The sequence below is a fragment of the Mobula hypostoma genome, chromosome 25 (genome assembly GCF_963921235.1).
Source record: "Mobula hypostoma chromosome 25, sMobHyp1.1, whole genome shotgun sequence".
Taxonomy (NCBI): domain Eukaryota; kingdom Metazoa; phylum Chordata; class Chondrichthyes; order Myliobatiformes; family Myliobatidae; genus Mobula; species Mobula hypostoma.
Window position 1 is genome coordinate 7,805,156 of NC_086121.1, and position 14,776 is coordinate 7,819,931.

General features: G+C 39.5%; 1 protein-coding gene across 4 annotated transcripts in view; it reads left to right on the plus strand.

The window, feature by feature from the left end:
- tmem201 (transmembrane protein 201) overlaps nucleotides 1-14,776 on the plus strand; it is a 168,209-nt gene that overhangs the window by 11,297 nt on the left and 142,136 nt on the right. For all 4 annotated transcript variants that reach the window (XM_063033501.1, XM_063033497.1, XM_063033498.1 and 1 more), the window contains 2 exons: nucleotides 9,448-9,568; nucleotides 11,361-11,555. In XM_063033501.1, coding sequence (XP_062889571.1) covers nucleotides 9,448-9,568; nucleotides 11,361-11,555 — 316 coding nt within the window. The remainder of the gene's footprint in view (nucleotides 1-9,447; nucleotides 9,569-11,360; nucleotides 11,556-14,776) is intronic.

A 14,776-nucleotide genomic window follows, 5' to 3' on the forward strand; every position in this document is an offset into this window, starting at 1 on the left:
TTAACAATGCCTAACGTGCTGGCACCTCAAGTCAGGCCGGAGCCAGCACAACCGCCGTCACTGATGCAATCACCACTGGTGCTACGTAGATCACAGCGACGGACTCGACCGCCTGATAGACTTGACCTGTAAATATACTTGTTTTAAATATTGTCAGTCACTTCACCCTGTGGGACTCTTTTTTTTAAAAAAAAGGGTGAATGTGGTAAACCATATATATATTGTAACTGGGTTAACTGGACATGCCCCTCTGCTGACTGCCTCTGTGGCTCCTCCCACAGGTCCTGTATAAAGGTGATTCCGCCTTGCCCCTCCCCCTCAGTCCGGGAGCAGACACTCAACATGGAGGTCGTATTGTACAACGAATAAAAGCCTTTCAGTATTTTACCCAACTTCAGTCTTTTGCAGTTATTGAAGGTGCTTCAGATTGTCTTGATGATTAATATAAATAAAACATATTTGTGCATCCATTTGTTGAGCTGACATTTGGTTCCTACTGCCTCCATGAGGAGCCAGTTAGCTTAGTCATGTTAAAGATAATGATTTCTGTATTGAGGGACCCTCAGAAGAGCAGTGTTTTTGTTTGATGACAGACCAGTGTAGTTAATACAGAGAAGATATCCAGTCAGTGAAAATCCATGAGCTAGAAATTTGGCTTTGATTGCTGGTCCTCATTTCTTGACTTGTGTTTTGCTGCTTGGGGAATTGAATATCATCATCATCATCATCAAGTGCCATGCCCAGTTTGAGCTTTGACTGCCATGCCGCACACACTCCTGTTTCGGGTCAAGTGGATCAATTCATTGGTATTCATTTCCAGTTCTCTGGCTGCTGTCTCCATCATCATTTGTCTTTGCCTTCCTCTTGCTTTCTTCTCTTCGATCTTTCCTATAATTACCATGCATTCTAACTCCTCTTTCCTAATCACATGTCCAATGAAGTCTCGTTGCCTTTTCATGATCTCATACATTATTTCTCTTTTTGTGCTTGCTCTGTTCATGACATCCTCATTAGATATTCGTTTCATCCATGATATTCTTTGCATCCTCCTCAAAAACCACATCTCTGCTGCTTCAATTTGTTTGCTCATGTTACTAGATATTGTCCAACATTTTGAGCCATACAACATAAGTGGATAAATGTAACATTTCAGTGCTCTGAGGCGGGTTGTCATGCTTAGTTTAGTGTTGGTCAGTATACTCATTCTCGTAAAGGTGTCTTTTGCCATTCCTGTTCTTCTTTTGATGTCTGTGTTGCACCTGCCATCTGATGTCACCCAGCTTCCTAAGTAGCAAAAGTTCTGTACTTGTTTTATGTCTTCCCCGTTTATTCTCAGCCTTCTTTTTGGATATCATCATACAGTCTGTCTTTTTGCAATTGATAGACTCATTTTTGCACTTTCTTCAACAACAATATCAATTAAGTTTTGTAGTTCTTCCTCCGTACTTGCAGTTAACACAGTGTCATCCGCATATCCAAAATTATTGATGTTTTCACCACCAACCTTGATTCCCAAGATGTCTGTTATTTTTTGTAATATTGTTTCACTGTACACATTAAATAAATCAGGGGAGAAAACACACCCTTGTCTAACACCTCTCTTGATTGTCGTAAACTGACTCACTTCTCCATCTATTCTTACAGCGGCAGTTTGTTCCCAGTACAGATTTCTGATTAGGCAGAGGTCTTTCGAATCTAGATCTAGAGTTTCCTGTAATATTTCAAACAATTTATTGTGCTTCACTTAATCAAATGCTTTTGTGTAGTCGATAAAACAAACAGACAAATCTTTTTGCACTTGAGTAGCTCGTTCTGATAGTATCCTTAACATCAATATCGCGTTTTTTGTACCTTTGTCTTTCACAACACCACATTGTTCTTTACCTATTTCAGCTTGTATCTTGCTTTTAGCTCTTGTCATTAAAATTCTTAGAAGTATCTTAGTGATATGACTCACTAAACTTATGGTCCTATATAATTCACATTCTATTGAATATCAATAGGTTTAATGTCAGAGAAATCTGTACAATATATATCCTGAAATTCTTTTTCTTTGCAAACATCCATGAAAACAAAGGAGGATATTCAGGGGGATATTGGGATGGACAACTCATATAAACTTTGTTTACCATGAGCAACTACAGAAGTTTTCAGCCCATCTTCAGTTTCTATTTCATTATATATTTAAATATGAAGAAATTGATTGTTAATGCCGTAATCGTGCCTTCTGCAGTTCAGGAACAAAGCTGCAGCAGTTTATAACCTTCAGTTAAACCTTCATTTTTTTCCTGTCATAAAAGGCTCTAGTGTTTGATTTATATATTGTTTCTTAGCTATTTGCAAACTACATTGTATATACTGAGATGACACACATTGAGCACCTTTATCTAAAAACCTCCGAAATCCAAAATTTTTTTTTTGAGCGCTGATGTGACGCTACAAATGGAAAATTCCACAAGGCACTAGGAAGGTCCCCAGGCAATGTGCATGTCTCTGCATGCCAAACAGTTCTGAGAAGTGCACAGGTTATATTTTCATTATATTAATGTTGTGTGATAGATCTTGCTGTTAAGTACATGTGTGTGACAAACAAGTATAAAACAAAGACTGCTTATCAGTGACACATAAATTCAGAGTCGGGAATGATGGCAATGCCAAACAGCCACTGACTGTCCACCTGAGTGGCCGAGGTAGTGATGGTTTACCTTTCTGATGGTTCAATGTACATATTATTGCTTAACACACAAAATTATTAATATATTAGATAAAACTACCTTCAGGATGTATGTATAAGCTATATATGTATTAATTGCAGAGTTGGTGCCAGGCTTTTTTTAACATAGTTATAGGATGGCATCATTACCAGCAAGTCCAGTATACCTAACTGCACCCACGCTTGCTTTATAGGGCAGATCTGAAAAAAATGAAGTGTCATTCATACTGCTTGGACCATGTGCATGTAAGGTCAGCTAAGTAAGGCAGATAACCTTCTCAGAAACACATCAAACTGTCCTATGCAGATATGGTAGTCTCACTCTCACCCTTATTTAAACTTGGATTTTATTTATTATTTAAATTCCTTAGCTGTCCTCGTGTAACTGAAGTCTTGTCTAGAGATAATTAGTCCAGAGTCTAGATGTCACCTAGTAACTTAACCATTGTGGTTCATACAAAAAGCGCAAATGTATTGAGAGTGAAGACTGGGTCTGATCAGATGCTACTGAGGAACAATGGAACTAATCAACACTGTTGAAGAACTTGCAGTGTGGTAAAGGGACAATGCTTATGTTTTTCAAAAGCAGACTACTTCAGAAAAATATCTTGAGTGTGGAGGTTACATCTTCTAAATTGACTTGCAGCCTACTACTTACTGGTGCACCACTTTATCTGTATGTATGTGTTTGCATGGGTCGTCTTGCATCATCTTGGACAGTGATGCTCTCACTAATGCCTACCTCCATTTTTCCCTTGATCATCCCTATCCGTGGTCCTCTCCATGGTCCCAAGCCCTCCCTCTTTAGGCAGGATGGCCCAAAGGTGGATTCCTGATCCTGACCCCAGCGGTGCTTTAATAGAAGTGATGTATATTGCAATGGTTCAGATTCCTAAGTTAGTCACATATTCATGTTGGAAACAAATGCAGTCAGTTCCATTTCTGAGCTTACTACAGCATAGATTTTAATGAAGGTATAGTTTTCTTCTCTCCTCTGCTTTGTGATCTCAGCAAGTGATAGGGAAGATTGTGGGGAAGGGAACTGTGACTTAAAACTATTTAGGTAGGTGCTGGAGCCCTGGCACTGGATGAGTGAGATCAGCATTTTCCCCTAGTTTTTCTCTGACCAGTAAACTCAAGAATAATGGATAACTTAATGTGATTCAGGCACGTCAGCAACAGGCAGTGAACGGCTTGGTGGTTTCCTTAGATGCAGAAAAGGCCTTTGATCGTGTCGAATGGCCTTTTTCTCACTTTAGAGCGATTTGGTTTGGGCAATAATTTTATTAAGTGGGTGAAGGTTCTTTATAATGACCCTTTGGCTGCGATTCTCACTAATGGTATTAGGTCAGATAATTTTAGTATTCTGAGGGGCAGCCGGCTGGGCTGCCCTTTATCACCACTACTTTTCACACTAGTGATCGAGCCATTGGCTGAGGCTATTCAGCGAGACCCCAAAATATCTGCTCCAGATATAGGACTAAAGTCACATAAAATTACATTGTATGCGGATGACCTAATTTTCTTATCAAACCCTGCTGTATCAGTGCACCATCTTATACAATGCATCAATTTATTTAGCGCCTTTTCAGGTTATAAAATAAATGTTACTAAATCAGAGGCTATGCCTCTGAGGAATCTGCAGCAAGTACCTGACACAAGGTGTTTTCCCCTTTAAATGGTCGCAGACAGGTTTTGTTTACTTAGGTATATTTATCACACCTACGTTTGATCCATTGTTCAAAGCTAACTTTACACAGTCATTTGACAAAATCAAACAGGATCTTGAGCGATGGAGCACTCTTCCCATTTCTTGGCTTGGCTGAATATCCTTGCAAAATGAACATTCTTCCTCATCTGTTCTACCCAATACGAATGATTCCAGTCATTTTTACCCAACAAATACTTAAAAAAAATAAATGGCTGGTTTGTTTCTTTCATCTGGAACAAAAAAAGACCCTGTATTAAAATGTCTAAGTTACAGCTTCCCAGTAGTCTAGGGGGTCTGGATTTTCCAGACATCAAAAAATATCAATTACGTTCCTTTTTATCATATGTGGTTGACTGGGTTTGCAGGGACCCCCCCCCCCCTCAATTTGGCTAGACATTGAAGCTTCACAAGCAAAATGCCCTCTTATTAATTTGCGTTTCCTCAATAAGATGAAACAAACTAAGGAATATTGTCGCAATCCAATAACAATTAATACAGTCAGGGGTTGGAGGGCGGTGTGACAAATTGAGGGCAACACAGCAAAAATATCACACTTCACTCCAATAACCGGCAGTCCAGATTTTCAGCCTGGCTTAATGGATTCTGGATTTAAACTTTGGATTTCTGAGGGTATTTTCCATCTAGGAGATTTGTTTGATGAAGGAACAATGATGTCTTTTAGTCAAATAGTACAGAAATTTAACATGCCCAACGAGGATCTTTTTTGTTTCTTTCAGGTAAGAGATTATATACAGAAAAAATCATTAACTGATTTCTACAGTTCTGACATAGAAAAGAGGGTGTTTTGTTCTAAGGGTGAAAGTACTTTTTACAGCATCCTGAGGGAATGTTCTTGTGGAGAGGCCGAGCAGCTGGGAAGGGTTTGGGAGGAAGAGCTGGGAGTAGAAATTACAGCTGAAACATGGGAAGACATCTGTGATAATGCAAAGAAAATTTCACTTTGTAATAGAACTAAACCATTGCAACTCAAAATTCTGCATAGAGCCCATCTGACTCCAGATCGTCTCTCGAAATTTAAGACGGGCGTTGCTCCAATGTGTTCTAAGTGTGAAGTAAATACTAAAACTTTCACCGACTGTTTTTGGACTTGTCCCAAACTTCAGGCATACTGGAGTGATATTTTGGGGTGAAATGGAAAAGATTCTGAAGATGGAGCTTGAACTGGACCCAGTGTCTTTTCTCTTAGGCTTACCCAGCAATCGTATTATTAATGCACATCAAAAAAAACTTTTTAACATCCTGACTTTTTGTGCGAGGAAGAACATTTTACTTTGGATATCCAATAAGGCCCCTGGACTGTTTGGTTGGCATAAATTAATCATGGAATACATTCCTTTGGACTTTTTGACATGTATGGTACACTCAAAAACAAATAGTTTTCATAGAACATGGCAATCTTTTCCACAGTATGTAGATATAAACCTGTCTGCTCTACTAATAAGGGCTTTTGTATAGGATGTTGTGGTGATGTCTGTATTTTGATGGAAGTGTTCTGATAGCTGATATCTGTGAGGGGAAGAAATGTAAATGTATCTGGAAATTGTAAGTTTTGTTATGCTGAGCAAAAAAAAATTTAAAAAAGAATAATGGATTAAAGGCTACAACAAATGACAGTTTGTAGGGCACTCTCTGATCCATTTACTATTTACTTTGGAGGTCCCAAGAATTGGATTGTCAGTAAACCTGGGCTTGGAAAGGATGGTTTAGTGCTGCTTTGGACCAAGTTGTGTTAAGCCATGGCTGAATCAACTTTTTTCTTTTAAACATTTTTGCCAGCTGCTCTGATCCCATAGCTTATGTCCTCTGAATTAAGCCGGTTATTGTAATAGTTATCATGCTGTTTTTTCGCAATTCACTTCTGAAGCAGTTGTATATTCATGATTGCAGCTGTCAGTGCAGAGATTGGCCTGTTGTTATCTCCCATCCCAGAGGCTATGGAAAGATTGTGTGGATTGTGTTGACCAACTGTTTGAAGTCTCCTCTGTTCAGTGTTAGAAGTTGACAACTGTGATAGTAGAAGTGGTTTGTGTGAAAGTGCTTTTGTTTGTACCATTTGTGTGAATAGAAAAGACCTTTTATTACATGGTTACATTTAGCTTTTTTTTGTTTGATCCATGTAACTACTTTCTTAAATGAATCTCCTCCCATGTACTCATAACTGCAAAAGTTAGGATATACAGAATGCCAGAATTGGAGAAACAAGGTTTGATAAATTTGTGCAACAGTATAGCCAGATTTATTAACTATGCATTGAAAGGACATTGAGACACGCCTGAGATTTTAATTATAAGGAAGTCTAAGGTGGGGTGTAGTGAACAGTGAGAAAAGCTATCAAAGCTTGCAGTATGATTTGGACCAGCTGGAAAAATGGCAGATGGAATTTAATTCAGATAAATGTGGTGTGTTGCACTTTAGGAGAACAAACCAGGTTAGGACATGCACAGTGAATGATAGGGCACTGAGGTGAGCGGTAGAACAAAGGGAGCTGGAATACAGACCAATAGTTTCCTTGAAGTAAATCAGACCATTGAGTACAGGAGTTGAGATGTTATATTAAAGTTGTAGAAGGCATTGAGGCCAATTTTGGAGTATTATGGTCTTCTACCTACAGAAAATATATAACTAAGCTTAAGAGTGCAGAGAAAATTTACAAGAATGTTGCTGGACCAGAATTATAGGGAAAAATTGAATGGGTTTGGACTTTATTCTCTGGAGCACTGGAGAGTGAGGGGAGATCTTAGGTATACAAAATTTAAGGGTATAGATAAGGTAAATACATGTGAGCTTTTTCCCCTCGGGTTCAGTGAGACTGGAACTAGATGTCATGAATTTAGGGTGAAAGATGAACTGTTTCAGTTGAAGGGCGAAAATCCCTGAGGAACTTCTTCACTCAAAGGGTGGTGTGTGTGTGTGGAATGAGCTGCCATCAGAAATTTGTGGGTATGGGTTCACTTGCAATATTTAAGATAAGTTTGAAAAGAAACATGGATGGGATTAGTGTGGAGGGCTAAGATCAGGGTGCAGGTAGATGGGACTAGGCAGAAAAACAAGTGGGCATGGACTAGATGAGCTGAAGGGCATGTTTCTGTGCTGTAGTAGTCTGATTCTTAAATTGAAAGCCACAGACGGATTATAAATTAAAATTGGATGGAAAATAATTTCACTATTAGAATATAAAAATTGAAGAGAAAAATATAAGTTAACAAGTGCTATAAGTAATTCAGGAGAAGCTTTACTGTTCACAGAGCAGTGGAGTATAGCATTTCTTGTCATGTGGCTATACTGTATGTTCTGTTTAATGTTCACCTGAGGAATAGAACATTACTGCATTTGGTGTCTTAGAGCATTACAGCACAAAAACAGGCCCTTCAGCTCATCTAGTCCACACAGAATTGTTATCTTGCCTAGTCCCGTTGACTTGTACCTGGACCATAGCTCTCCATGCCCTTCCCATCCATTTACGTATTCAAATTTCTCTTGCAGTCAAAACTGCAATCACCACCTGTGCTGGCAGCTTGTCCACACTCGTGCCACCCTCTTGAGTAACAAAGTTTCCCCTCAGGTGGCCCTTACATACTTCGCCTTTCACCTTAAGCTATTATCTTTAGTTTTAGTTTCACCCTACCTCTGGAAAAGGCTTGCTTGGATTTACCCTAGCTATGCCCCTTGTAATTTTATATACCTCTATCAAATCTCCCCTCATTTTCCACACTCCAGGGAATAAAGTCCAAACCTATTTGACCTTTCCCTATAACTCAGAATCTCAAGTCTTGGCAACATCCTTGCAAATTTTCTCTGTATTCTTTTAATCTTCTTGATATCTTTCCTGTGGCATCATTAGCTGAATTGTGTTATGTTCTATAGTGAGGAGTAATATAGGCCAAATTATTGGCTGTCCAAATTTAATGCTAATTATTTGCAGCAATGCAGTCTACCAGTGCGTTTTTGCCTCCTCAATTTGGGTTGAAACTTGAATCATCATAATAGTAATAAAGGTCAAACACTTTTGGTCTACAAATGCAGTAGAGACTCCCCTAACTGTTGTTACCTGTAGACAGTCATTCCATGCTGTGGAAACTGCCAATAGTATTATGATTCATCTGGGAAAAAAAATGCATTGCTGGAGAACACCCAGTTCCCCTGAAGTAATGTAAATACATACTCCATAGGAAGCAGCAAAGACTTGAAATCATAGAGTCATAGAACACTACAGCATAGAAACTGGCCCTTTGGCCCATCTAGACTGTGCAGAGCTATTTATCTGCCTAGTCCCTTCAACCTGAACCCAGACCATAACCCTCCATACCCTTGTCAACCATATACCTATCCAAATTTCTTTCTGTTTCCCTTAACCTTTTTAGCTTTCACCCTTAACCTTTGACCTTTAGTTCCAGACTGGCCTAACCTCAGTGGGACAAAAAGCCTGCTTACATTACCCCTCATATTTAAAGAGTCCAGGAAAGAAGAGAAGTTGGCAAAAAAAATCTACAATCAAGGAGCTTCTGCAGTAGTATGTTGAAGTACCCTCAGGCGTTGTGGAGGGTCATGAGGTCACCTCATCGCCACCACCACCTTGACGTGATTAAGAATTGACATTAAAGACCGATGTTGACATCAAAGTGCTTTGGTCCCATGTTCAGCTCTGGTTATTAAAACAATTATCTTGAAGTGAATTCAGAAAGACCCTGCATTCGGTGACTGGTAGAATCAGTTTTAATGAATACAGGTTTTCTTTCTCATCTGTACTGGTTTGAATAAATCAGTTTTATGCCTTTGAGTTGTCAAAGCTGGTGTTCAGATTTATGGAGCTAATTAAAGCAAATATGAACTTGATCTCTCTGATAATGAGAACAAATCAAAATAGGTGAATAAAAGGACACGGAGGCCAAAGCCTCCAGGAACTGTCTATAGTGCTGGGAGAACAATTTCATCACTCTCGGCTGTAGATTTTCAATCATTTATTTGCCTTATAGCTATCAATTTCTATGGGTTTTTTTTGCAGAAAGAAGCCAACCCATGTGAAGGTGAACTGCTGGTTCTGCAATCAAGATACAACCGTACCCTATGGGAACAGAAACTGCTGGGATTGTCCAAACTGTGAGCAATACAATGGCTTCCAAGAGGTTAGATTCCTAGCACATTTTCAGCACCGTTGTGCATCAAACAACTTAGAAAAGATGTTTTTTGTCACCTTAGGTTTCTCTTTGACAGAAAAAATTGCACATTTGATGTTGCTTGTTGTGGGCGGCATTACCTAACTCATTGCCTCTTGCATTGGTCAGAGTTTAGCATGGGGTAACACCTTTTCCATAAATATCCACAGTTCTTTTTACTGTTTGAGGTGCAGTTTCTCTTCAATATTTTAAAAAAATCCCTAAAACAATAGGTTGCAAGTTGGGCTTAACCAGAATGCACTCAAAGTTCAAAATCCAGTTCTGTCAAGTACAGAAGGAATTAAAAGAATCAAATAACTAATTTCTAGCTTACCTAGAAATTATTGGAGTCTACAAATGTTTTTAAATTACTAGGTAAATAAGGACTGATGGATTCACTATTGAATGAAGAATTGGGTCCGCAAAGAGAGGGTATAATTACCTCCCCATGACAATCAATATCATTCCTGGATGGAGAGTGAGGTGTCTCCCAGTGGAAGTTGGTTGTAGGGGAATTCGCAGCCCGTTCCTTTGCTAGAGCCTTCAGCAATTTGGACATCGAGGGAGAGAGGAAGAGGAGAGCCATCCGCAGTACCACCGATGCGGCAGAGAGGGCCTCAAGATGGCTGTGGCTCAAAAGAGGGGAGCCATGGAGTCATAAGTAGCTAGCCATCTGGACACAAGCTGGGGTCTGATCAGCCCTGGCGGGGTCACCTGGAGGAGGTTGTATGATGTTGAAAGACCCGAAACACCCGATGATTCCAGGAACATCACTGAAGATGTGTCCAGAGGCATCAGTAGATGTATGTACATAGCCATCATTAAGTCCCACCTCATTGTAGACTGGTAAGTTGATCATTAAGGTAAGCCTGAGGGTGAGTTCTGTGGCGAATGACATGCTCCCAGTTTTCTCAGAAGTTTATACCATCAGAAAGCAAAGCACTGGAATACTTTGAGCTCTATTGTTGGAGGTATTCTGAGCCAGACGAGATATTTGCATCTGTCTAGGACAAAGCAGCAGCTTTATTAGCACCTTAACCACTGATTTCCAGTGTGCCTGATCTACACTATAACATTAACTTGCCATGGCTTCTTTTTCAGTACCTCCAAAGAGATGACCTCTGTCAGTTTAAATGGGGGAAGAAAAAAGCCAGTACAAATCTTCCTTCAAGTCATGTGCCATCTGAATTCAGAATTATATTGCAGTTTCTTCAAAAAAAGTGGTGTTAAATCCTAGGAGTTCCCCTGCAGTAGTATTTCAGAAGTACTTCACCATAGTCATTGCAGGAGGTCATGAATAGTAACTGCTAGCCTTGGCATCTTGGCATGAATGAATGTAAATAAATAATGATTTTGTATCCTAAGAAATGGACCACATGGATGAATTGTAGGATCTTTCTGACTGAACTAAAATGTCTTTTCTCTTGTTGAATAAATTAGTTCTCTGTCCTTGAAGTTAGAATTTGCACAAAAGGTCAAGATGTACATGCTGGAACCAGTCAGCTTGTTGAGATGAACCTGCCTTCAGTGAAGCATCAGAATTAAATGCAGTAGAATTGTTGAGTGCCTGATGTGGGATCTAAAGCTACCTGGCATCTTGTGTAGATAGCACTCCACTCAGCTAAATAATCAGTACCTTTTTAACCTAACTTGCAATTAGCAGCTTGTGATAAATGACCCAACCAAATTCATGGTGATTTAATGCTGATTTACTAAAATTTGTCCAGTGTTTAGTGTATAACAATGTTATGTTTTCTTTCAGAATGGTGATTACAATAAGCCAATCCCTGCTCAGTATATGGAGCATTTGAACCACATGGTGACCAGCTGGGCCACTCCTTCACAAGCCTCCAAAATTCAGCAATGGCCAAATGGGCAAATTCTCTTCTGCAAAAAATGCAACAACAACCAGCCTCTGAAGATCAAGCAATTGGCTTCCTTTGTGCCCAGAGATGAAGTAAGTATTTAGTATCCAGTATCTAAATGTTATATTGTTTAACATACCCATTGTAAATTTTGATTTGATTCTCATTGACTCAATTTGATTTTAAGTAATGCTTGTAGGGCAGCAAAATGACATTTCCAGATCACCAACATTCAGTCACATCAGTAGATTGTCAGATAATCAAAAACTTGATCATCTGTGGAAGATTTTAAATAATAAAGGAGAACAGAAGGGTTGAAAGGTTTAGGGAGAAAATTCTGGCGCTTGGCATGGTTGAAGGCAAAAATGAAGAAGCCATTATTGGAGCTGAAAGAGGTTAAAAATGGGCAGAATGAAGGCATGCATGTATACTTATACTTTATTGTTGCCAAACAATTGATACTAGAGCGTACAATCATCACAGCGATATTTGATTCTGCGCTTCGCGCTCCCTGGATTACAAATTGATAGTAACTAGTAAAAATTTACATTATAAGTCATAAATAGAAAAGGGAAAGTAAGGTAGTACAAAAAAAAACCGAGAGGCAGGTCTGGATATTTGGAGAATATAGCCCAGATCCGGGTCAGGATCGGTTCAGTAGTCTTTTCACAGTTGGAAAGAAGCTGTTCCTAAATCTAGCCGAACGTGTCTTCAAGCTCCTTAGCCTTCTCCCGGAGGGAAGAGGGATGAAAAGTATGTTGGCTGGGTGAGTCGTGTCCTTGATTATCCTGGCAGCACTGCTCCGACAGCGTGCGGTGTAAAGTGAGTCCAAGGGTGGAAGATTGGTTTGTGTGATGTGCTGGGCTCTGTTCACGATCTTCTGCAGCTTCTTCCAGTCTTGGACAGGACAGCTTCCATACCAGGTTGTGATGCACCCCAGAAGAATGCTTTCTACGGTGCATCTATAGAAATTAGTGAGGGCTTTAGGGGACAGGCCAAATTTCTTTAGTTTTCTCAGGAAGTAAAGGCGCTGGTGGGCCTTCTTGGCAGTGGACTCTGCTTGGTTGGACCAAGTCAGGTCATTTGTGATATTGACCCCGAGGAACTTACAGCTTTTGACCTGTTCCACTTGCGCACCACCGATGTAAATGGGGTTGTGCGGTCCTCTACTCCTTCTGAAGTCAACAACCAATTCCTTTGTCTTGCTGACATTAAGGGATAAGTTACTGTCTTCGCACCATGCCACCAGGTTCTTAATTTCCTCTCTGTACTCAAACTCAAACCCGAGATACGGCCTACAATTGTGGTGTAATTTAATTTGAAATGCTCAAAATTTAACAAACAGGAGAATGCCTTTGGCTCAGAGCACTGAAGGTGAGACTAAGCATGAGCTAGGGAATGGGGCAGCAGGGGAACAGACCTTTCTCAACCACTATGTCTGCGCCAGCTATAATACTAAGCTAAGCCTGCTCATGGTTCATATCCCTTCATGTCTGCCTAGATGCCTTTTAACTGTTGCTACTGTATTTTTTTTTACCATCACCCCTGTCAATGATTTCTAGTCACCTACCATTTGTGTGTTTTAAATAAAAAAACTTGCCTCATGTGTCTTTTAAACTCTTCTTCTTTAACCTTAAACTTATGCCTTCTATCATTTGACATTTCCACCCTATCTGTGCCTTTTATAATTTTATATACTTCTATCAGGGCACTCCAAAGTAAAAAAAAAATCCAAGTTTGGCTAACCACTTTTTTTATAGCTAATGGACACAAATTCAGAACCTCACCTGCACCCTGTCCAGATCCTCCACACTTCCCTTAGTGTGGGAACAAGAACTACACAGAATACTCAAATGTGATCTCGACAGATTTTTATAAATCCTCAACAGAACTACTATACTTCATACCCAATGCCCTGACTGATGTAGGCAAACAGGCCATTTGCCTCTTTTGGTCCACTTGTATCACCACATTTGGGGAGCTATGGACTTGTAAGTATTAATGTACAGAAGGATCTTGGGTACAAGACTCCTACCATTTACTGTATATTTGCATTTGACCTCTCAAAATGCATCGCCTTATACTTGTCCAAATTGAACTCCATCTGTCATTTCTCCGTTCTAAATACCAGCAGGTCTGCTACGGTACACCATATACTTTAACAAGCTTCATCAAGATCTATAACTTTTCTAATCTTTGTGTTATCTGCAAAATTGGACCAACATTTTCATCCAAATCATGAATGTATGTTACACGGATCAGTTACAAGCACTGATCTTCATGCAACACCATTGGTCATAGACCTCTAGTCAGAAAAACAGCCACTTACCAATAGCCTCTGTCTTCTATGACCAAGCCAATTTTGGATCCAATCTACCAACTCAGCATGGATTTCATGTGATTTTAATCTTTTGGGTCAGCCTGCTATGAGGGAACTTGTCAAAAGCTTTAAGGTCTACGTAGACAACATCCACTACCCTATCCTCATCAGTCATTTGGATGACAACAATTATGGGAAGGCAGAGCAACGGTAGTTTTCTAGAACTGCATTGAAATAGGCAAGACTAGATTTGGATACACAGATAAGAGTGGGCTGAGTCAGTGTTTGCGTTTGGAGTCTTATGGAGGGTGGAATCGGCTTTCTTGTTGATTGTCCTGTTGTGTGTCCTGAAGCTCAACAGAGGAAAATTATTAGTACCCAGGTTGCAATTATAATGGCAAGTATTTCTTTCTGAAGAGAATTCCTGCTTGTACATTGCTGGATATCAAGCAAGCAATATCAAAATTTAGATAGAGTGAAGAGAAATTATAAAGGCAATTTTGTTTTAAGATTATTAGGATTTCACAAAATTGTAGCTTTCATTTGGATTAATTTACAATTGTATCTGGGTTTTATGCCCTTGTGTAAAAAGAATTAGGGTGGCACAGTATCGGTGACCCAGGTTCACTTACAGTTGCTGTTTGTAAAGAGTTTGTACGTTCTTCATGTGGCTGCGCAAGGTTTCCTCACATGTTCCAAAGATGTACTGATTGGTAGGTGAATTAGTCATTGTATGTTTGTAAGTTGTCCTGTGACTAGGCTAGGATTAAATCGGGGGTTGCTGGCCGGCATTGCTCGAAGGGCCGGAAGGGACTACCCCACATTGTATCTCAATAAATAAATAATTTATAATCTTTAAATTCATAATTAAGTCATAATGAAAATGTTTGCTGTGATATGGCAGCATTGTTCTTTTACCAAACATTAAAATAGGAGTTAAAGTTTGGTATATCTGCAAACTCTTTAACGTAATGTACAGATAAAGGAAGATTT